Raw genomic sequence first — 24,505 nt, 5'->3', positions numbered from 1 at the left:
TGTGGACCAAAAGAAATGCAGGAAGGATTTATTTGGATTACAAGTTCCAGTTATATTCCATTATGAAGGGCAGTGAGGGCAGGGTCTCAAGACAGGAGCCAGAAGGCAGGAACTGAAGCAAAGGCCAAGGAGGAATGTCTGGCTGGTTCAGCTTGCTTTGTTACATATCACAGGCACACCTGCCCAGGAATGGCATCTGTCCAAAGTGGCCTGGCGCCTCCTACAACAATTCTTCATCAAACAATGTCCCCAGGACATGTTTACGGGCCAGTCTGATGGGAGCATCTTCTCATTTGAGACTCTATTTTCCGAAAGCTTGTACCTAGTTGACAAAAAGGTAACCAGCATGTGATTTAAAGATTGCAAATTTCAAATGTCAAATGAATGACACTGAAAATAAAGCATGGACACATCCTGAAAAACTGGGCAAAGAAAAGGATATTAAGGCTAAAGGAACTCAAAGGGAAGAAACAAACAGAAATGCACTCATCCATTGGGCACCCGGAGGCTTGTGCCTCATGTCATTCTCAAATAAGAGGAGCCAGCTCCTCCACACGTGGCTAATTTCAGACCTAGAGCCAGAGGAAAAAAAGATGTGTTCCAAGGCACTCCATCATGGAGCAGTGCCAAAGGGACAAGTGTAAAAAATGAAAGAGCTTCCAACAGCCTAATGTAGAATGATTTGAGTCATAGCATAGCCCTGGTATGTATCGGGTTAATCTCTGTGAATCTATACTGGCATAAAAGAAGGATTAAGCAGACAAAAGGGAGAGATTCTGTGAAAAGAAGCTTGCTAATTTTTGTGAATAATCCCCTGGGTGGGGGAGCATGATTTCTACCCATAATATGTAGCTCTGATGAAGGAGAAATGTCACCAAGGCTGCATCAGGCTGGAGAACAAGAAGTGTTTACAGTTATGTCATACTAATAATAAGCACCTCTGATGTCACAAGATGAAAAGGGGGGTTGTCCTCTACATTCTTCCTCCCTAGCATCCATATCCAACATTACTCCAGATCACAAAACTGCTTAGAAGAGTATAAGAGAATATTAGGAAAAACTGATAACAAATCTGAAAATTTCCAGTAAGTCAATAAGAAAAGATGTACAATGAAGATCAGTAAACATATAACATTTGACTTAGTTGCAGAAAGATGAAAATTACAACCACCACAGGATAATATTATATTATTGATTAAAATAGCTAAGTTGAAAAACATCATGGTGAAAATGTGATTCCCCAGCACCCAATGGCACTAGTGTGTCGCACCTGCTGTGCAGCCTGCATCCGAGAATGTAGCGAGGTCGTCGGGATAGATGACACAGAGACTGGTCGATTGCTTTAAGAAAACTTTATGCTTCTCAAGTTGGCTTAGGAGAGAGAATTCCCCAAGAAAAAATGCTTCACTTTTTAAGGACTTCTGCCATCCATCTACATACAATTCTCCAACAGCTCTCCCAGACTTCTCACCATCCTGGCTGGTGGTTTAATCTCCGGCCCCAGAATCGGGGAGAAACAGCAGGGGGAACAGGAAGAAGCATCTAGCCATAGGGGGTGTCAAAGTCATGGTGTTTCAGTGAGTGAGCCCTTATCTGAGCCCTATCAAGAGCTTTATAGCACTGAATTGTTTTCAGTAAACATTATCTCACAGCTGCCTGCTCCCAGGCCAAAGGGGAAGTGGGTTTCTGCTCAAGGTCTAGTGTCCCCATACTAGTGGAAGTGTAAAGGGGTAAACCACGTAAGAAAATCTGGAGCTTAATAAAAATCAGTGATGACTGACCTGTCTATTCCCTATGAACCATTAGCTTCTCAAGTCCATATTCTTCTAGAAGAATAATGCACATGAATGTCTATAGCGCTGGGCGGTGGTGGCGCATGCCTTTAATCCCAGCACTCGGGAGGCAGAGGCAGGCAGATCTCTGTGAGTTCGAGGCCGGGCTGGACCGATAGCCTCCAAAACGAAACAATACAGAGAAACCCTGTCTCGTAAAAACTAAAAAAAAAAAAAAAAAGAATATCTATAGCTCCATCAGGCTGTGGACTGGGAGCCCAAGCATCCCTCAACAGTGTAACACTGGGAGTCATGTCACTGGATGGAATACCATGTAGCAGGGAAAGGGAATGGACTGCTCACAACAGGAAGAGAAACTATAAATGAAGAATGATGGAGGAGTATTGGCAACAGTGAAAGGAGAGGTTTAGATAGTTAAACTACTAGCAAGTTCTAGAAATGTTCTGCACAATATGATGACAGTTAATCAACATGTCCCTTACCTCACATAGCACCTTTTACTTTTTCCTGACAACAATATTGAAGGCAAACTGTCTTAACAAATTCAAGGACATATTATGACTTCACTGTCATCATATTGTGCAGAGCATTTCTAGAACTTACTAGAATCCATATCACATAGTACATCTTGTGATTTACAATTTTGCCACCTTTCCTTAGCAAATTTGGGAAAATTTTTAAATACCAATAAAATGAGGTTTAACTGATGCAAGGGAATCTCCCAGAAATCAACAAAGAAGACTCCATCCAAGACTCCTAGCAAAAGAGGATGCATAGCCTCAAATAGCCACCATCTGTGACCAGGCAAGACTAACACCAGCCACAAAACTGCAACCTACAGTCTGTCTAAGACCCCTGTCATGAGAGTGAGTCCACTCCTGACACTGCCTGGAGCACCAGGACCTAGAGCCTGGATGGCCAGAGACCTAGGATAGAACCAAACATGATAAGAGAAAGAAAAACTGTCAGTGTCATGATGTCTAATGATAGTCTGCTATACTCAAAGGTTGCTGAATAGCCCAGTAGTCATCAGAGAGGTTTCATCTAGCAACTGGTGGAAACAGATGCAGAAACCCACAGTCAAACATTATGCTGAGCTAGGGTAATCCTACTGAAAAGGAGGAGGAGGGTTGTAGGAGCCAGAGGGGTCAATGATACCACAAGAAAACCCACAGAGTCTACAAACCTGGGCTCATAGGCGTTCACAGAGACTAAACCAACAACCAGGAAGCCTGCATGGAACTGACCTAGGCACTCTGCATATATGTTACAGTTATGTAGTTTGCTTCTCTTGTGGGACTCCTAACAGTGGGAGCAGGAGCTGTCTCTGACTCTTTTGCTGGTTTTTGGGGTCCCTGTCCCTCATACTGGGTTGCCTTGTTGAACCTTAATAGTAGAGGAGGTACCTAGTCTTACTGCAACTTGACATTTCATGTTTTGTTGATATCCATGGGATTCAGAATAGAAATGGAGGAGTTCTGGATGATGGGTGGCAGGGGAATGTAGGGAGGGACTGGGAAGATAGGAGGGAAGGGAAACTGTGGTCTGGGTGTAAAATAAATAAATATTTTTAAAAATGGTTTAAAAAACGTATTAGCCAGTACAGTGGCACATACCTGTAAAGCCAAGACTTGTAGGTAGCCAGTCAGATTTATATAAGAAAACCTTGTAAATATATAAATACTGTATAAATTAACTTAACCAAAGTTTATCACCACTGAGTTGAACTACTTTGTTAGCCATAAGGTTTAAGAGGCAAAACAGGAGGAGGGAGAGGAGGAGGTGGAGGAGGGAAGGGAGATGGGGAGGAGAGGAAGGATGGGAGGGAAAGAGGAAGGAGAGGAGAAAAAGGAGGAGGAGCTGAGGAGGGTGGCAATTACCATAGACATCACAGTAGCTTTTAATCATCAGGAACTGCAGCAAGAGTAGTCAGAAGCAGCAGGATTCCTTCTGAGTAGCCAGTTGGTGATGACTCAGGCAGGTTCTTTTTTAAGATAACCATTTAATAATACACTTTTGGTGTGCACATTATACTTTAGTTTTTTAAGTTCATTGAAAAAAACCCTCCATCTGAATCAAGATTTTGATGTGAAACAAAGACGGGAGCTTGGAAGACTGCACTCCATGTAACTCCCCCACAAGAGATTACACATGAAAATCAAGGGTCACAATATTTAAAATTGGCACGATTAATTACAGGACCATCTGAACCTTTATTAAGAACTTTGCACAAAATATCTGTACACTGGATGATGAATATCATAGAAAACCTGAACAATAATACATTCAGAGTCGAAAATAAAAACCCACAGAATAAGTTGCTAAAAATTCTCCAGCAATCGGGAAACTCAAAATAGTCATTTTATACCTCTCATCTAGGCAAAAATGTTTGTGATTTAAAAATCTAATACTGATGTAGGAAGTGGGGAATATGTTAATCCACTTCAGCAGGATAATCAACTCATGATGTATACATCCATCCATCACATCGCTCATATTACAGATCTATGCTTGCTAACTTCCCTCAATCAAGCTGGAACAAAACATTAGTGTTACAAACGAAATGGGATTGCATATCTACCTATGGACAGTTCAGCTGTGCTTGAAGGGAATGTGCTAGCATCCATTAAAATGGGTACATTCTTTTTCCCCTGCAATTTCTCTGACAAGAAGTTATTCTGGAGAGATGAATTACCCTTCATATGGGAATATTTGCATAGATGTGTTCTTCAGCTGTTTTCAGTGTGGCAAAGAGATAACCAATAGATGTCTCTCAGAAAAAGTGCTGAAAACAAAATTAAAACACATGCATAATGTTAAATATTATAACTACTAATATGTTATTTATCTTAGAAGGACTTCCAGAAGATATACTAAAATGCAGAAAATATTATTTTTCTATAACACAGTAAAGTGTGCACATTATCCTTACATATTTATAGAGTGTCTTAACTCATAGAATGAGCTACATGTACAGGGAACAAATCTAAGATGTTGTCATAATGTACCTCAAAAAAGTAAGAAAAGGAGTTGGTACCTAAGCAAATGAAGGAAAATAAAACCCATGGGAGATGGTAATATTTACTCATTTATATCAAATTACATATCTACAATACACATACTCAAAAGTATGATGAGCCTCACTTTAGACATACCATGTCTTTTAATTTAAAATTAAAAATATATAAAATTAAGGAAATATAGCCATGAAGATGCTTGGCAGTTAAGAGCATTTGCTGCTCTTTCTGGGGACTTGAGTTCAGCTCCCAGCACTTACAGTTGCCTTATCTCCATCTCCAAAGGATCTAATTCCCTCTCTTCTGGCCTCCATGGGCACCCACACATACACACAAAAATGCAAAACAGGTTTACAAATAGAGAGCTAAATGAAATTTTGACATGTAGATCCAAATACCACTAGATGTCAGCAAAATCCCCCCAGAATTAAAGACTCATTCTTATCAACTATGTGGAAGTTTGTACTTTTATCCACAAGCTTTATCTTAAAGCATATGGAGCTCATGTGATATTCAATGTATATGTATGGAATATTAGGAGACAGATTAACTTTCATAAAAATAGACTATAGGTTTTATTAACGGGCAAAGCATCAAAACAGTTGTAATAATTCTCTGTTTACTGAGGTAACTATAGTTTTTTCACATTATTTAGTACATGAAACAGTCTTTTAAAAGGTAACCATGTTTCATTAAATCAAGATGCATTTATCTCATACACTGTGTGTAAAATATGGAGGCAAATTGAAACAATCACATTTATTGAGGAGTTTTTGTTGTTTTTTTAACTGAGTAGAAGAACGCAATGCCAATCAAATGAAACACCACAAATAAACCAGTGCAAACACAGTGGGAAATCAGCTATCTGGAGCTTAGACACCAGACTTGCTATCTCAAAACTAAACAGTGAAGTAGGACAACAACCAGGCAGCTAAAACTGATGTCCTGAGATGTTTCCCTGAATATATTTTATTCATTACCAGATCTCTTCATAGTACTGTGAGAATAGAGCTTATGATCATTGGAGGTTTATCAGTCACCCACTTGGTTAAAAAACTACCCCAAAGATTCATATCTGGAAGTTCAATACTGTATCTTAGAAATGGGCAGAATGGAGTTGACATATATCACAATATTCTCAAAACCTCAACAAAGGCAACTCAACTGTCTGAGGCTGGTACTGTTGACCAAAGTCCTTGTACCCATGTGACTTAGGTTTTCCAGAGTTTGGCTGTATCAGGTAGTTGGGTTTCTCCAAGAAATAAGTCAAAAGCAATATCTCTTATGACCCAAGTTTGTCAGGTCACACGGTGTTACTCATACTACTATACCATTGGTCCAAGCAGTGATAAACCTCCCCAGATCCAAGGGAAAGGAAACAACATTCTGCCTTTTGATAGGGAGTGGACAGGTCACATTGGCTAAATAAGATAGGGAAGACCGCGGAAATCCTTGGAAGATACAATCTGGCACAATATGCCTACCGAGCAAACATCCACATCATTTTAACAGGCCATATTGCACTCAGTCCCAAAGGCGTCTGGGGTCTCATTTCAGTCTGACATTAGGATAAAGTCTTGGCTTGTGTCACTGCCTCAAGTCTATCCCAGCATGGTGGCACATATTTGTAATCCGGGCATTCAGGAGGCAGAGGCAGGAACATTGAGATTGATGGTCAGATTTTGTGATCAACCTAGTCCACATAGAGGTTCGAGGCCAGCATGAATTATCTAGATAAGATCCGGCCCAAAACTAAATAAATAAATAAATTGGTGAACTAAAACAATCAAGTGAGTTCCAGGACAGGCTCCAAAACAATACAGAGAAACCCTGTCTTGAAAAACCAAAAATAAAAAATAAAAAATAATAATCAAGAAAAAATAAGTCAGTTCCAGGTGCAGGTTGGGCTTCCTCGTGTTCAAGTACATTTCTTCTGAGGACCTACAAAGCAAAACAGTATGTTAGTCTGGCAACAATTCAACACACATTCTGGGACAAGCACAAAAAAAAAACCTCTTGCAGACACTCACGTTCTAAAAACAGACATTGGGAATGAACACAGACAGACATGGCTACTCCAGGATTAAACCTTAGTGTACTCCCTGGGACCTGTTCCCCTGGGTTCTTGGCTCTACTTAATAAACTCTTGGTTTCATCTTCCACACTATCCTTCCTGTCCCATTTCCATAACAGTGGTCTTCTCTGCCTATTTACTCATCGAGGCTTTTATTTTGAAATCAAGTCTGTAAAATTTGCCACAATGTATTTCAAAGCTTTGTGAATTTTCTGTGGATGGAGTATCAGTTCACTCCAAGTTCCCACAGGTAAAGCTCTCAAGTCCTTATTTGCTGTTGGCTCACTCTTGAAGTGACCATGCCCTTTCGTTGGGCAGAGTTACACTGAGACTGAGACAGGTTGTCACAAACAAACAAGTATCAACAATAAAAGGACTGTGTAAAGCCATCTAAGAGATTTCTAAGGTCTTAGGAAAGAGTTTTATAAACACACCCAAATTCCTTCTTTACCTAAGGAGACTTTTCTATCAACAACATGGAGCTAATCTTTGGCCTTAAGGTAAATTTTCAAAACAGAAATTTTTTGTCATCTTGAAGTATGGATTTCACATAGTCATCTATGGCTTTGTAAATAAATAAATACTAGGCTTCATTTTCTCATTCTGTATTTCATCATAAGAAAATACTTACAATTCACCACTCAGAAATCTCTTTACTCTTGCTGCTTAATTCATTTGTGTATTCTCAATTTTCCATTTTATGATGACAGCAATTTATTTCACAGCATATGATGAAGATTCCCTATCCCACTCTCTACACTCTTAGAGCCCTGTCTATCAGCCTCCTTGAGACTGGTTCAGTCTCTCCTCTCCAAGGTCTTTTCCATTCCTGCCCAATGTTCAGGGAAAACTCAAGGCAACATCCCAATTCTGGTACCCAAATCAGTTATCATTTCTACCTAAGATCTTCTTCCAAAACATAATGGGTAAAAATAACAGTCAGGTTATGCTCACACCTTCTGTAAAGCAGACATTCAGACAGGACACAGCAGTGTGGGCTTTTCTTAGTTCCACAATGTCTGAGTCTCATCTAGGGAGACCGAAATAGTTGTAAGCAGGATATATAGCAGTGTCTAACACCTGCCCTCTCCACGTGGAATGTGTTACCCACAGTGGGTGAATCTCAGAACAGCTAAGACATAGAATGCTCAACATTAGACTTAGAGGACTCAACAATCATCAAGTTCTTGGTGAACAAGAAAGAGGTGTGAGCCAGCTCACAAGTCTTATATGAACCCTTGTGTGAATCAGCTCACAAGCCTTCTACCAACACTGAAGGCAAGTAACCATACCCACCACTCAGGAGAAGACACATGTATTCTTCATAGTGCATCTTTAAGAGCCATCGAGTCACTGAATACCATCTGGTATGTCTGTGAGACAAGACTGCTTTCATAATAATAGTAAGATGTCACCTGCATCTTTCATTCTTATTTTCTTCAGCATTGTGACATGTTCAGGAACCATGTGGTGTGTGATATACAAACAGACTGAACATGTAAGGAGGCATGGGAGCCAAGCTACAATCTAAATCCAGACCTGAAAGAGACTTTCAAAATTTTACAATGCCACTTTGTCACTATTTTTTAGATATTTTAATTTATTTTTCTTACTTTTATTTGTGTATATGTAGGCAGTGTGGATACAAGTGTGTGCACTGGGCACATTTTGTCTACAGGGGTCATGGAGCTGGAGTTAAAGGTTTGTGAGCCGCTGATGTGGATGCTGGGAATTGATCTCAGGATCTCTGAAAGAGCAATACACCCTCTTCATCACCCAGCCATCTCTCCAGCCCGATTTTTACATATTTAGACATTAATGTTAATCCTGTTATAATTAGATTATCATTTATGTCTTTTACTATGCAAGTTAACAAATATTTGAAGTGTTGGATTTTCTTCTCTACCATAGTAAACATGGATATGACACACACAAATAAAAGCTTCTTTTGGTCCCCACTAATACTTAAGATTATAAAGGGAATGAGACTGAAGTCAGGTGATGACACTAGAAGTGTGACAAGAACAGGGTGGCATGAGGGACTTAAAGCCAACTAAAATTCTGTGTTTGAAATAATGACTTTCAGTCCACTCCCCAACTCAGCTCCCAGACTGTGTGGCTGACCAGCCTGTATCATCCTAGCCAGGAATAAGAGCTTTATTTTGGGAAGCTGACTAATCAAAGAAGATTCACCAAAGCTAAATGCTCTGACTTTTCGAGGTCTTTATTCAGAAGTTCCTAAATGAAGGACTTCCAGTCACCTTTTACGTCCTTTCACTAGTAAATGTGATTGTCTAAAGAGATATCAGAGGAAAATCTGGAACATGAAAACACAGAATAGAACCACTAGTACAAAGAGACTCAACACTGAGAAAAACATTTTACATCAGTAAAATGAGACCTAGGTTCACAGAAAACAAGACACTTCATTAGACAATGATGTGGCATCTCCAACTCCAAGGAATGGAGTTCACCTATTTTTGGTAGTGTATAATCTAAGAACAAAGTAGGTCCTAGATGACTGAAGGCAAAGCCCCTCATGTGTGATTGGATTTCTTCTGCCACTGTGTCACACCCGTCATCTTTCCTAAACACATGTTCTCAGGTTATAGGTTGATGTAAACACTTTATCCTACCCTGAGGAACTGCCACCCATCAAGTTACTTCAAGTGGACAGGAGACTTCTGCAAACTTGATCAGATGGTCGTGCAAGGTGTGAACAGATGTTGTCCCACAGTAAAGTCAGGATGCCCACGATGCCCTCTCTCATGAAGAAAGGTGCTCAGGATGTAGCTCCCCAGACTCACACCATCAGCATCTCCTAGGCACTGATGACAAACACTTAGGCCTACTCCAGGGTGTCTACTCCAGGGACTCAGGCAATAAGACCCAGAGATCTGCTTAGCTACATATATTTGCCTTCTGATGCACAGCAAAATCTGAAAGTCTCTCTCAAAAATAAACCTGAAACCCTGGGAGAAAGGAGTGATAACTTATTTAACAGATGTGAGCTGCTATTCCTGTATGTCCTGCAGAAAAAACTAACACAGCAAAGGCATACTTTAACATACATCTACGTGAGAAGTTTCCCTGTGCAGAAGAAATAACACAACAAGGCCATCCTTCAACATTCATCCACCTTGTACTCACCAGATTTGTTTGGCTCTGGAACAGCTAAAGCAAGACAATAGGTACATGCAGCCCTATGTACCATTCATTGCCAAACTGATGCATAAGTGATCTGAGGTTCCATCTCCTTCTACTGAAAAACAAAACAGAGCTATGTGTTATAATCTTCAAAATATGAAGGATCTTACTGAGGATTACTCAAGATTTATGTGTGCTACCACAAACAGAATGTCTGTACTTAAAAAACTCTTAAAGTAGCTGGCAACAAGGTGCTCGGGAGCTGAGAGAGGAAAATGGCAACTTCAGCGACTGCTTGGACCACAGGACGAGTCTGAGGCCACTGTGGTTCCCTTGAGATGGTGCCTCAAAACAAACAAAACAACAAAAAGAGGTTATGTACCTCAGTGGCAGAGTTCTGCCCTGCGTGGGCAAAGCCCCTGGATCAATTTCTCAGAGTGAAAAATTAAAAAAAAGATGTGCTTAAAAGTCACAAAATGAAAAAAAGAAAAAAATAGACAAGTTACACAGCTTCATTACATGCACCAACTAAAAACATCTTACCATGATCATGTAATAGATTTCCGTGTTAGGAAAATGTATACATTCTGCTCTTTTTACTATATTCTATATAGTTAGAACTAGAGATGGCTCATTATCACAATTCCATCTTCAAAAAAGAATCTTTATCATGAAGGTGTCCATGATAGTAAGTAATAGTAAAACTCTGTACATGTTTTTAAATGATTTCTTTTAATGGATGTGTATGTCTGTGGGGGTACACATATATGCAGGTACTCACAGAGACCAGAAGAGGGTGCCAGATTCCCTGGAGGTGTAGTTACAGGCAGCTGTGAGCAGGGATCCAAACTCTGATCCTCTAGAAGAGAACCAAGTGCTCTTATTGGTTGAGCCATCTCTCAAGTCCCTGGATTATTTAATAATCAAAAATTGAAAGACTGAGACTTTCAATCAAGGGAGATACTGAAAGTCATTCTATCCTAGGCCAAGACAGGGGGTAGCAGCATAATTAAGAGGTGACCCCCTTATTGCAGGAATTCAGTAGCAAAATCAAAGCTGTGCTAAGCTGTTGTTTTTTTATTTCATTTGAAAACTATAACCACATCAAGTAGATAAATTTATTTGTAGGGCACAAAATTTGTTTTCTTATATTTGTCTTACCCATATGATTTTTCCTTGAATGGCCTTCAATATTTGGGTTTCGTTTGGGGGGAATAGTTTAATGTTTGGTTCATCTAGTGACACACTCTATGCTACGAGCACTAGGAGATGAGGAGGGAGTTGAACAGCCAGTTTTTTGAAAAACTCTTATGGGGAAAAAACAAAGAAGGTTAAAAATGCATGCAGCTGGAAGGTCAATGGAATATGCCCTATGCAAAGCAACACGAGTGGTCTTGAAACCAAGAGTATTTTTTAAAAGTCTTCCTGAATCTCTCAGTAGCAAATAGATGACCCTGAGTAAACTTAATGGGTCAGGAAACAAGCCATTTCATGAAGGTGGGAAAGGGACTGGGGGAAGGGATTTGACATGGTGGCAGGAAGATACATGCATGAAGTCATCAGACAGAAAACTTACTTAAGTGTCTTCCTGAAGTTTAACTGCATGTCTTCTTTTCCTTTGCAGCACTAAGGACTCATCGTAGGACCCCTGTGTGCTGGACCTCATATGTGCTCGGTCACTGAACACGCTCCCCTGATCCTCCTCATGCCTACTTTTTGTTTGCTTGCTGGCTGGCTTGCTTGAGATAAGATCTCAAGTAGTCCACAATGGTGTCAAACTCACAATACAGCTAAGAATGACTCTGAACTCCTGATCCTCCTGCATCTACCTCCTAAGTGCTGGGACTACACTAGACTAACTTGGTCTCTTTTCATATGAGACAAGGTCTCAGTAAGTTGCCACGTTGATATTGAACATGTTATCCTCCTGCCTCAGCTTCCCAAATATCTGAGATTACAGGCCTGTGCCTCCTGGTATGTATCTAAGTGCTTAAATTATTATCAAGAAGCAGTCAGAAACTGAAACGGGGCAGGAACCTGGAGGCGGGAGCTGATGCAGAGGCCATGAAGAAGTACCACTTATTGGCTTGCTCATCATAGCTTGCTCACCTGCTTTCTTATAGATCCCAGGACCACCATCCCAGAGGTGGCACCACCCACAACAGGCTGGGCCCTCCCAATTCATTCACCAATTAAGAAAATGCCCTACAGGCTGTCCTTGCCTATACCCCCCCCCCGAGCTTAGGGAGTCATTTTCTCAATTGAGGTTCCCTCTTATGACTTTAGCTTGTGTCAAGTTGACATAAAACTAGCCAGCATAGCCGTGTATCCTCAGAAGCTACCAGAATCATAAGCAATGATAGTTAAATACTATTGTGTCTTGAGAAACCCATGCCCAACCTGGGTGTATATGTTATGCTATATTTTGTCCTGCTCTGCTTATTTTGTTTTTTGAGATATGCCCTCATTATATTCCTCTGGGTGGCCAGGAATTCACCATGTGGACCAAGATGGCCTCAAACTTGCAGCTAGCTCCCTGCCTCTGCCTTCTAAGTGCTGTGACTACAGGTATGTGCCACCACACCCTGCTCCAACTATGCTTTCCCTTAAGCACCCCTATTCCAGTACTCCATTCCTCTCTCAACATTCAGGTTTAAATCTATTTTAATCCCTTTCTATTCGCCCCAGCCTTGCTTCAAAACAGCAACAGAAATGAATAAAGCGACTTGAAATTCAAGCAGGTACAGTTTAGATACCCAGCTGAACTTCAATACCATCTTCTACCATGGTGTTGCTGTAGATATTCAGTGAGAGAAGAGATACAACTCTTACCACAGTACCTGGAAAGGAGCAACCCTCCCACTGCCCCCACAATGACATACACTTGCTATTACAGCACAAGATTTAAAAGTTAAAAGAATCCAGTTTTACAGCCGTGACAATTCTAAATGTGAATTCGAATAAAATAGGTTACAACAGTGCATCAGCAAAAATAAGATAGCCCCACTCACTGAAAGAGTGTAATCTGTGACAATGTGAGCTATAATTTGGGATATAAGATAGGCATTATTTTGAAGTCTGAACAAACAGTCCTCAGAAATAGACATCATCACCTATAAAACCCACAGTAAATTATACATAGAGAAAAATTAATATAATACAAATGAGAAAAATCAGACAATAGTACATAAAATAGTGAAATCTTAATAATACTTCAGGGTTTATTTTACAACTAAATGGCTTAAGAGAAAACACACTTCAGTAAGCTTGTTTAATAAATTTTAACTGACTTAGCAATATGCTAGACATACACTCAAAAGTACCTAGATATGTAATTTATCTGTTACAAAGTAATGTGCATGTTAAAAAATGGATTCTTCAAAGGTGAACATAGGAAGACTTGTCAGTCTGAACTCCGACAACCTCTGGGTGTTTATGAAACTCTTGATAGCATTGTAAAATGTCATGCATGTATACATGCCTGTGGTAGTTAAAATCGCTACTTTTATGAAAAGCTAATAAATTCATCATTCAGAAATGGTAAAGCTGAAAACCCATTTTATAGCCTAAGTTACCATGTTTGCCTGTTTGCTTGTTTTTTTGTTTGTTTGTTTGTACAGGGCTTTTCTATGCAGCTCTAGCTGGCCTGGAACTCACAATGCAGCTGGGTTAGCCTTAGGTGACCCTTTTACCTCTGCCTATTAAGTTCAGGGATTGCAGCCACAACACACCGTGACTAGCTTATCCGGATTCTCTGGTAAGAATTTTTTTCTGTAATATGTTATTTCCATTCTGAACAAATAGTCCACTAAAAATAAAGAACTAAAACTAGAAATTTCTTTGAAAATATCGACTTACTTTTCAAGTGTTCTGCTGTAATTTTTTCATTAACACTGACTGCATTTGAGTCCACTGTGTGACTCTTTTCCTGGACTCCAGCAGTTGATAAAATGTTTTTAAAACAGCCTGTGTTGTTTCCCAAACGATCAGGTAGGCCCCCAGACAAAGCTGCTATGCATATCTCAAACAGAATAGTACTTGGGAAGTTAAGTTTCCCAATAATGACTTTTCTTCTCAGTTTTAAATTTCCAGAATGTAGTTTTTCACTAACATGTCTTTTCTTTAGGAGGCGCCTAGAAACATTTCTCCTCTTTGAAGGTTTCTTCTGTAGCTTTTGTTTTACCTTTCTATAATTAAAACTTTCTTTTTTGTGCCAGCGTTTGTCCAACAGTGGGTAGATGGGCTGGCTCTGTAGTTTAGATCCAGTAGCAGTAATTCCATCCGGACCAGCGGAATCCTTGTGATGCACGGCAAGACCAGACACCACTAACATATCTGCTACACTGTTGCTCTTGTACATGACATCCACTTCCGATACTGCTGCAGGACCATACTCCCTAAACTGAAAAACTAAGCCTGATTTGCATAGGAAATCTTGAAAAACCAGCCTGGCTTCACTATTCCACAACTTCCCTGAAGCAGGTAAGACACCATACAGGCTGCATGGATAGCTCAGCCTTGGCAAACTCATAATTTTCTCAGGTACAGATTTAAGATTCGTGGCTTCTGAGTGAGATTTATGAACAGAAAGTTCATAGTCAATCAAAACAAGATGTAAAGATTGATCTGAAACTTCAGAAATTTCTGCTCTGTTCCACTGACCTTCCAACTCATTTTTGAATACGCAACTGAAACCAGGAATCATGCGCTCTGGGGGCAAGACTTGCAAGGGCTCTGGTATGTCAGAAAGCAAGGTAAAGAGGTACTTCATTGTATCAAAGAAATCCTCTAACTGCACACAGAAGTCTGAGGGGTCACCAACAGCAGTGGCGATGCCACAATACCGCCTATCATTTTGGAGTGGTGCCCAAACAAATGGCCAGATTACACATGGTGACAGAAGAGTCTGGGGCTCCAGACTGAGAACAGTACCTGAAGATGGCAGTTTGTTTTCTTCCACCAGAGATGTAGATACATTTAAATACCCCCAAAGCAAGACACTATTGACCAACATTTCCACTACCCAAGCGTAATCTAAATATTTCAGAGAAATGACGCTCATTTGCAAATGAGGAAATAAACACACAATGAACTCAAGGGTCGTCTTCTTGGAATCTGTAAACCAAATCTGTTTATGAGGCATACTTTGTCTTGGAATATTTCTCATCAGTTTACTAAATACCTCGGTATTACCTATAGGCACTACTTCATGCTGTCCACGATTTACTAAAAAGCCAAGGACTTTCTCTTCCACCCAAGGCTCTTCTGTTTGGGGTTGGTACCAATTTAAATTTCTTCTAGATACTGACAAGAATTCTAACTGCCTTTTAATAATATCCATTGATAAAACAGAGGAATAATCTTCTTTAGGAATTAATCGTGCTAAATTTGGTGTTTTCTGATTTTTTGGTAACTTCACATGAAATCCTTCAGTGTCTGAAATGTAAATCATTTTGGCTTTTTCAAGCTGTCCATGCCTTACCAGTTCAGAAGGAATTTCAACTAGCTGTTGGGAGAGTGGTTTGAAGATCACCAGACCCTCATGTGAATTTACTCTTCCTGCCTTTGAGTGGTTGTTTTCACAGACACTAACTTTGTGAGAGATGACCCAAGGTGTCTGCAATGTCCCCTCCTGTAGTTTAGTACATGATGACCAGCTCAGCAATTTCTTGATGACACATTTATCGCCACAAGTTATATTGACTTCCCACTTCTCATCATGCGTCTTCAAAAATTCACAAGAAATTATTCTGTTGATTACTCCTGGGGAAAAATAATCTGCAATTTTGCTTTTATACATTTCGATGGGCCCACTCCATTTTATCCTATGAAGAAAATAATAAACTCCCAGCTGGGGCACAGTTAAGAGTTCCCTGCTAATTGAATAAACTTTAGAGCCATTTACTATGGCAGTATTACCATGATCAAAAACTTCCACTTCAAAAGGCCCTTCAGGCAACACTTTCTTAGTAGTGTCTCTGGACACGGCACGGTTCTTAGGGTATTCTACATGATCTCTCACCAGAAGGCTCAGGGAGTTCTGCTTTTTCTGGCCATTTGTTCTCTCATTTAGAACATCCGTGAGTCCTTTGGGTTTATTTCCATTCCCAATAAGTGGAATGTGAAAATTGTCTAGACGGTGGTTAGTGGATGCAGACCCTTTAACCTGGCTACTCAAGCCCATGTGGAGTTGAGGAACCTTCATGACCAGAGGTCTACGAAGGGTGCACCGGGTTTGGAAAGATGCCTGTTTTAAGTCTTTGGTAACTAACTTTGATACCGTCTCTCGTGATTTGGAGCCCATGCCACTTTCTTCAGGAATGTGTGCGGACCCAGGAGTGAGTTTTCCATTTTTATGTTTAAGTCCATACTGAAAGGGCCCCTTCACTTTGCTTTTTGACATGGGTTCAGCTCCATAACAGATGGATGGTTTCAAACTCCTGACATATATACTTTGGTGGTGCATCAATTGATCTGTTTTCTTTGCAGAATATTTCACTAGCCTGGTTTTATTTATTGCTTTGCTGCAATGGTTGCTGTCTGGGTTTTCTTTCAAAGGTGTGGTGAGTGCCTGATTTAACCTGGGATTCTTTCCCATACACCATGCTTGCTCAGAGTGTTTTTCTCCATAAATACCAAGTAGTAATTTTATTGTCTGATTTATATGTTGATACCCATCATATAAGTCTATACCAAGCTGCCCATCTGATTCCCTGGACAGTATCACTGCTTTTAAGGGCCTCCCTAAGAAACTATCTTCAAACCACTTATTGATTTCTCCTGGAATATCTGTATCTCTAAGATCTGACAGAAAACACTGAATTGCTTGCATAGGTGTAAAAAGCAGTTCTGGAAACTGATCAGAAATGGCACACAGCATATTTTCTTCTACAAATTGCTCATTCCCATAGTCCACAAAATAAACACGAGGGTCAGATGATGACTCTGTTGGTTTCACCAAAGCTCTGTATGAGAGCCCATCCTCTATGTATTTAGAGACGCATAGTCTCATTCTGTTCCAATCATACTTTGCACACATTTTGAGGCTAATCATCTCTGTGATTCTTGTCTCCAACATCTCTAAATCTTTATTGTTTCTACAAAGCTGACAATAGAACTTTTTGGGACTATACACATGAGATATATACACATCTTCTTCACTTCCAATCTTTATATCAAAGGAAGAGTAATAGTAACTGTAAAGACTAACTGAAAATGGGAGTGGCCTTGATAATACATTGTAGTGGATGGAGGCACGACGAAGGAGAAATTCATTTGCGCTGGTACGTGATGACTGTAAATCCACTAAATTACACAAACATTTAGGGTGTATAAGAACTAAGGCATACACAATACAAGTTAGTAACCCTCCATGTGAAGAAATGAAATTTCCAAAGTCTCTGGAGGCTTCTGCTGTCCAGTCTAATAGCTTACAAGTAATGGGCTCAACTAAATAGTTGAGACAGCATCTGAAAGCTTGGGCTTCTAAAGCAAGAAAATGCGGGTTGATGGCATAGAGATCTTTAATGAAAACTCGCTCTTGATTGCCATAGTCAACAAATACTAGTTCCACTTCTTGTTCTGATGCTTGAGTCAAGATGGCAGCCCTGTACCACTTCCCATCTCTGGAATGCTTAGCCACACAAGCTACCTTCCCAGTCTGATATGGTTCTGGATGGAGGCTGTAATAATCTTGAATTTGTTCCATCAGTAATTTCAAATCTCCTAACTTACACAGAAGCTGGCATGAGAAGTCACCTGGACCATGGCAATAAGAACAGTTGACTTCGAGAAGTTTTCCTGGCTTGAATACATATTCCTTATAAGGATGTGATGAGCTTGATTCAAGACACAAGTTGAAAGAAATTTTCAGATCCATGACCCTGTGTAATGATGAGAGGTTTTCTTTCAGTGTATTGGAATGAGACTTTTCAGGCTTAGGTCTTTTGACAGGGGCAGAGGTCAGAACACTTTTATTATGAAGTGTATCTTCATATTTTAACTGTAACACTGAACAGTCTCCCGCAGATCTGGGGAAATCTGATGCTGCCTCTGCAGATTCTGCATATCCAGCTTGTAGCATCAGAGAGACAACATCCATATTTTCAAGAGCTTCAATATTCTGAATATTCACCATGTACTTGTCACCTTTTTTTGCTCTAACTTGAAGCAAAATTGCTTTGTTCAGAACGATCTTTTTAAAATAATCTGTTGCTGCCTGTACCCATAAATCTGTGACGGGGGATATATGTGCAAGTGAACAGTGCATGGCTAAGGGAGGCAAATCACAAAGTTCTGGAAGCAAAACTTTTGCATCAAAAAATGGAATGGAGTCAGTACTTCCATAATCCAGAAGGTAAACATTAATCCAATAATCATTCATTTCAGTGATGACGGCTCGGTAGAAACATCTGTCCTTGCTACATCTGGCACAACAGAGCAGTCCAGGTTCAGGATTTCTCAGAGTTAGTTCATCATTTTCAGATGCATTGTAAAATGTATTTATAGTTTTCATTATGTCTTCAAATTTGTTCTGATGCTTACTAATGCGTACCCAGAAATTTGATGGGTTCAATACATTCACTACAAAGGCAATGTGGGTAGATTCTATCTCCATTTGTACACTTTTAATAGGAAAACCTGCTTTTAGGTCATCTTTTTCATTTAGTCTACCCACTGACTGTTCAAAATTTCCAATAAAACCATCAGTTGTAAGGCTGCCTGTATCAGAAGCGCCTGTCTCACTCAAGGCATTGGAAATGTTTGACTCAAATGCAGGACAAAGTATTTGTGTTTCTAAAGTCCTCGGAAGACACTTGGAATTAATTACAGATTCTTGAGAGTATAAAGTCACATAATAAAGACGTTCATCCTCACTGAACCAGTCTATGTGGGCATACACTATGTGTCCTAACAGGGCTTGCTTAAATATAGTCAGTTGTTGTCTTCTTACTCCTGGGTCTGGACAATGTAAGTATGTCAGAGAACATGGAAATGAAAACAGTGGTGCAAAAATAAAATCCTGTTTCAGTTTCTTCACGTGAATCGAGGGTATAGACTCACTGCTTCCATAATCCATGAACCAAATTTTCACTTGATTATCAGGCAAGAGCTGCTGGAGAATTCCTCTTTGCCACCGTCCATTTGTCCCTTTAGCAACACACAGGAGTCCAAAATTATCACAAGTGGGGCTGGTTTCTTGTCCTACTGTGTTGTAATGCAAATTCATACACTCGGTCAAGTCTTCCAGCTCTGGAATCTGCTTAAGTAGTTGACAATAAAATTTGCTAGGGCTCAGTGCAGACGACACTTTGACGCTGTCCAGACTTCCCACTGATAAAGATGGCTGGAAATTATCTAGGATATATTGAACATCAAGTGAAGTACTCTTACTACTTAACGATGACTCCAGTTTTTTATGTTGTAGTAAGTCTGGCATTGGCTGGGGGAGTTCCTTTAATATTTCCACAATGAGACGAAAAGTATCCCTGTCAATAAATCTTCCTAATTGTAATTCAAGAACCTCAGATATCACTTTGGGTGACTCAAGAAGAATCATTTGAAGAGGCAAAACTGTTTGCATGTTGACTTTCAGCTGTATTCCTACCAGTGACTTGAAATAATGCAAAGCCTTGGGTGACCATTTCTCTCCAACTGGGAGTATGTTGGCAAAAATTCCAAATACAACTCTGGGAGGGAGTTCAAACAACTTTTCACAAGCAGAGGCTACCCGAGTACCATCCACTCTCAGCTTTTCCCCCCGATCAATGAGCAACACTGTGTAGAGTTCATTTGTCTTCTCCACAACCCTTCCTCTCTGCCATTCTCCAGTCACTTTTTCCTCCACCAGACAAAACTCATCGACACCCACAGTATTCTTCACTTTGGGAATATACTGTATTTCCCTCTGCAATATGTGATAGTCAAACTGACACTCATTATTATTTTTGCCTTGAAATTTCACAAGAACATCCTTGGGAAGACACTCGATATGTAAAACTGTCAGATCCACATCTAAAAATGTTGGTAATAAAGATGTAGAATCCATTTTTCTAAAAAAAGAATAAGTGCAAATTAGCTTCTGATAGATGGCTATAAATATTACATAAAATGAGTCATATAAATTTGGTAAGTAAATATAAAGCAACAATAGAATTCCATATTTGCTTTTACATTTATTAGGGGGGAAGTGAAACATACATGACATAGTATGTGAATGAAGCACAGAGGACAACCCATGAATATCAAACTCAAATCATCAGGCTTGGTGGCATGTGCCCTTATTCACTGAGCCATCTCACCAACCCTCATTTTCTTTTAATCATATCAAACATGTTAGCAAAAATCTGTATGCACTAGGCAGAATGGTGTTGATGTAAACAAGATATTGCTGATATAGGCACTGTTTACACATCAGAAAATTTCACTATAATAGCAAGACAGGATAGTATAGATAATTATTGGAATACACAGAGATAATCCTTACTTACCAGAAAACTTATCAAACTTCTACTAGGTAGTAGATGTGTTATAATGGAAAAGGTAAATCAGACTCACTAGTGACCTGGTAAATATTCTCCTGGGAAAAAACAACTTTTCTATGGGACTTCTAATAACCAACAATTCAAAGGGATGAGAGAAGAAAACAAGAGCAGATGGAAGTCAAGGAAAAAGTTTGCACTCTTTCTCTAATGTTAACTTGTGGTACTTAAACCCTACCAATATCATTACACAGACCTAATGTTATTCAATGATTGGGAGGCAATCTGTTGAGGTCTGAATGCCACTAAGGTAAAATAATACTGGACAGAGAATGAAGCCTGGGCATACCTAACCCTCACAGACCTAGCCACAAAAAGAAAAGACATGTTGAGTCATAAGAAATAATTGCTTCTATTTTGATCTCCAAATTTTTAGGATTCTAAAAATGATAAAGTAAATATGCCAAAGTTTAAAATACTCTCAGTGCTATATTTGGAATTTGAAGTGTACCTCAATGTGGTACATGTGCTGAATACTATTACACTATTATTACCACAACTTGGTTCTCAGTTGGTGGGTTCCATTGACAGATGGTCCATCCTTTAAGTAGCATCCCACCTTTGCTTGGAATTCAAAAAGGGACCCAGTGGAACTCCTCTGTCAAATGTAAATATCCTGTGAATAGTATTATCCAATCAAAGTCCAAAGACACAAGGAAGTGATATGAACAGATCCCTAAAACATCAGAGGCCTGTCCTTCTAGACCATTATTCCTTCAGACAATCCAAGTGCTCTTAGAAAACTGCTTCACACCAGTGGGGGGAAAAGAAATCTAAGCCTGACTTACCCATGGCTCTCACCTAAAGCTAATAACACCCCAAAAATAGATCGCTGTGGACTTATACCTCAACCCAGTGGGGTGTTTCCCTAAGAAATCAGTGGAACTATAACAGTAGACAGACATGTTACATCTACTTTATCTGAAGAAAAAGTTGTTTAAGATGAAGATATGTGCAGATTCATGGGTAATAGCTAATGGTTTCCAGAGGGTAATAGGAATCCATAGGAGAAAGCCTTGGAGATGTAATACAAAGAGGTGTGAAGAAGTGATTCTCAGATGAATTCTCAACCAACACCCCATACTGTGGAAGACATTCTTAATAGTGTAAAAACAGTCTGTGCTGTGGACATCCATCAGCCTCCTGCACCTGCATCTCTAAAGCTTGCTCAATGGGATCATGAAGAAAGTTCCTGTGTCATGGACAAAAGCCAAACCTTCCTGCATCTACTGACCAACTAAAATGAAGAGAACATTCAGGAAAATATAAGCTAGAAACTCAAAAGCAAATCGATTATTTCATACAATGAACAGCTGTGTCATTTCCAGATCCAACCGTTGCTCCATGTAAGAGTCCTGAGGGACATCACTTGCTATGGTGATAGAAGTTCATTGTGTTAACACAATTCAGACATAGTGTTTCACTTGGACCTCAAGTAATGGTCTGAAATGTGACAAACTTGTTTTCGCTTCCAATCAAACTCCAAATCTATGAAATGAGAGGTTTAATTAAGTTAGGGCCTTTTCAATTTTTTTTCAGCAGAAAGTCATTAAAGATAAAAATATAAAAACATCTATAAAATGCACTCATTGATATTCTTATAATCTCAAGTTTACAAAATTTAATTGTAAAATCATCAAATAAGAATACAATCATTCTAATGAACACAAGTTCACATAATGTGTCTTATTATTTCATCCCAAAACCACAATTTTGAAAATATCAAGTTTATACGATTCTAATTGCCAATCTGTTTCTACAGTCATGTGTCAAGCAACATAGGAAGATGCAAATAAAATATACGAGGGAGTCTAAATTAGATACTCCATGAGTTCATCACATGGACTTGTGTCCTCTAATTTAAAACTTAGCACACATTTGATATTCTGCTTTTGATAAACCCAATTGCCTCTATATTTTTAATTGTATTCCAATTCAAAGCTCAAAATCTTGAAGTGATTTTATATTAAAATCTTATAGTATCACAGTTCCGCTAGGGTTGGAGAATAATGTTAATGCACTTGTGTGTGTGTGTGTGTGTGTGTGTGTGTTATCAAAGCAGAAGCAAGGATTATTTGGGAGGGAAGGAAGCCATCAAGAATGAACTAAATCAATGACAGAGAACTATAAGGGAGAATAAAAAAGAACAAAGTATATTGCTAAGTATGTATAAAATTGTTGCAACTAAATATAATTTGTACACTAAATAGAAATTGTTTTTAATTAGTATAGCGTTCTTTCTATACTAAATTTTTCTGAACCTATAGAATACATTATAGATGATGTCATTCATTTGAGTTTGCCTTCTATGAATTGGCTCCCAGAAAGGCCAAATGAACACATAACTGATCCTTAATTTCTACTCATTAGTACTATAGTTGCATTAAACAAACAGGATATGGATGTTTTAGTTTTCTTAACTTTATTGAGGAGAAATTTACATAATATAAAATCGACCATGTCTAAGACAGGAACCCAGGATTTAGTACATTCATGATATTATGCAATCACTGCCTCTAGCTAGCTCCCATACTTCTTGTCACCCCAAAGAAAACCACATACCCTTTAGGCAATGTCTCCCCCCATTATGTACCATATTCCTGGAAACTCCCAATTTTCTATACATACAGGTTCTTTTCCCCTGGATACTTCATTTCTGTGGAATCTTGCAATATGTGGCATTTCATGACAGGCTCATTTAGCTTAGCATAATGTTCCAGAGGTTACACATGATGTTGTAGCAACTCCTTTTTGTCTATGCAAGGTGTGGTTTTCTTTTTTAATATTTATACTATTATTATTTGGCAGTAGTAGGACTTGAACGCATGTGAGGCAAGTGCTGTCCCTCTCATCTACAGTCTCTGCTCCGTTATTTTCGTTTCATGACTTAGCATACAAAGATGATGTCATCCTGCTTTGTCCTAGTTTATTCCCTTCTTTCTTCTTCTCTCTCCCCCATGCCTCCTGATGCTCCCCAGCCCCTCTGGTTTCCTGCTTTCCCTCAGATAGTCCCCTCTGTGACTGTCACATCAGGATTCCTTTTCTTCCCATTTTAGCTTCTCCCCAAGATCTTCCTGCTCTCTCGCGATCACCTTTCTAGCATCATGACCTACACACACATACACACAGAGGTGGGGTATGCCTGGCATTTTCCCTCCACGGGTTTTATAGTGTTTCTTTCCTGTATGTTTTTGACATTTGACTATAGTATGTCATGGAGACTTTCTATGTCCATGTCTATCTTGAGTTTCTAAGTACCCCATGTGTTTGGATGCCTGTTTCTTGAGATCTGGAGACTTTTCTAGCATAATTTCACTGACTAGATTCTCTTTGTATTCAGTGCGCACCTCAGTTCCTCCGTCTGTCCCATGGATTCTCAGTTCCTATCCGTTCCCTCCTCTCCTCCCGTGCCCTCCCACCAACCCCTCCCAATATCCCCTCATTTCCCCAGGGAGGGTGAGGCCCTCCATGGGGGTGTCCATAGTCTGTCATTTCATCCAGGGCAGGGCCTAGACCCTTCCCCAAGAGTTCAGGGTGAGAGTGCATTTCTCATTGTTGGATGGGAGTCCAAAGTCCATTTGTATACCTGGGATAAATACTGATCTCAACAGATTATCTAGGCCTCCTCACTGACACCCCCATTCAGGGGGTCTTGCTGAGTCCCATGCTGGATTCCCAGGCATCAGCCTGGGATTCAAGAGCTAACTCTTGTCAGGTCAGCTGTTTCTGGGGGTTAAACCAGCCCAGTCTTAATGCCTTTGGTCATCAATACTCCCTCTCTGTCACTGGATTTCTTGAGTTCAGCTCAGTGCTTGGGCATGGGAGTCTGCCTCTGCTTCCATCAGCCACTGAATGAAGGTTCTGTTTCCCAGACTCTCTGGCCATGGGATTGTAGGCTGGCACTCCCCAGATCTATGTCTAAAATCCATATAT

At 39.7% G+C, this 24,505-nt stretch overlaps 1 protein-coding gene across 1 annotated transcript; it reads right to left on the bottom strand.

Moving 5' to 3' along the window:
• Nucleotides 1–3,966: 3,966 nt before the first annotated feature.
• Tdrd15 (tudor domain containing 15) lies at nucleotides 3,967–20,079 on the bottom strand. The gene is made up of 4 exons (XM_040730965.1): nucleotides 13,890–20,079; nucleotides 10,813–10,890; nucleotides 10,035–10,146; nucleotides 3,967–6,751 (listed from the first exon to the last, which is right to left on the bottom strand). Exons 1-3 carry the CDS (start codon nucleotides 20,077–20,079, stop codon nucleotides 10,088–10,090), a joined length of 6,327 nt encoding a protein of 2,108 aa, XP_040586899.1. The 3' UTR covers nucleotides 3,967–6,751; nucleotides 10,035–10,087.
• Between the last annotated feature and the right edge of the window lie 4,426 nt (nucleotides 20,080–24,505).

The sequence above is a fragment of the Mesocricetus auratus genome, unplaced genomic scaffold (genome assembly GCF_017639785.1).
Source record: "Mesocricetus auratus isolate SY011 unplaced genomic scaffold, BCM_Maur_2.0 Super-Scaffold_100024, whole genome shotgun sequence".
NCBI lineage: Eukaryota > Metazoa > Chordata > Mammalia > Rodentia > Cricetidae > Mesocricetus > Mesocricetus auratus.
Note: the sequence above shows the minus strand (reverse complement) of the source record. Positions and strands in the feature narration are given on the sequence as shown.

Excerpts from the sequence above, each read along its gene's own strand:
- Tdrd15 (XM_040730965.1), bottom strand. The coding sequence starts at position 20,079 with ATGGATTCTACATCTTTATTACCAACATTTTTAGATGTGGATCTGACA. Across the intron at positions 10,891-13,889 it reads TACAGCAGAACACTTGAAAA|AGGATCAGAGTTTGGATCCC; the intron begins GTAAGTCGATAT and ends GTTCTCTTCTAG. Across the intron at positions 10,147-10,812 it reads GGCACCCTCTTCTGGTCTCT|TAGAAGGAGATGGAACCTCA; the intron begins GTGAGTACCTGC and ends TTTGTTTTTCAG.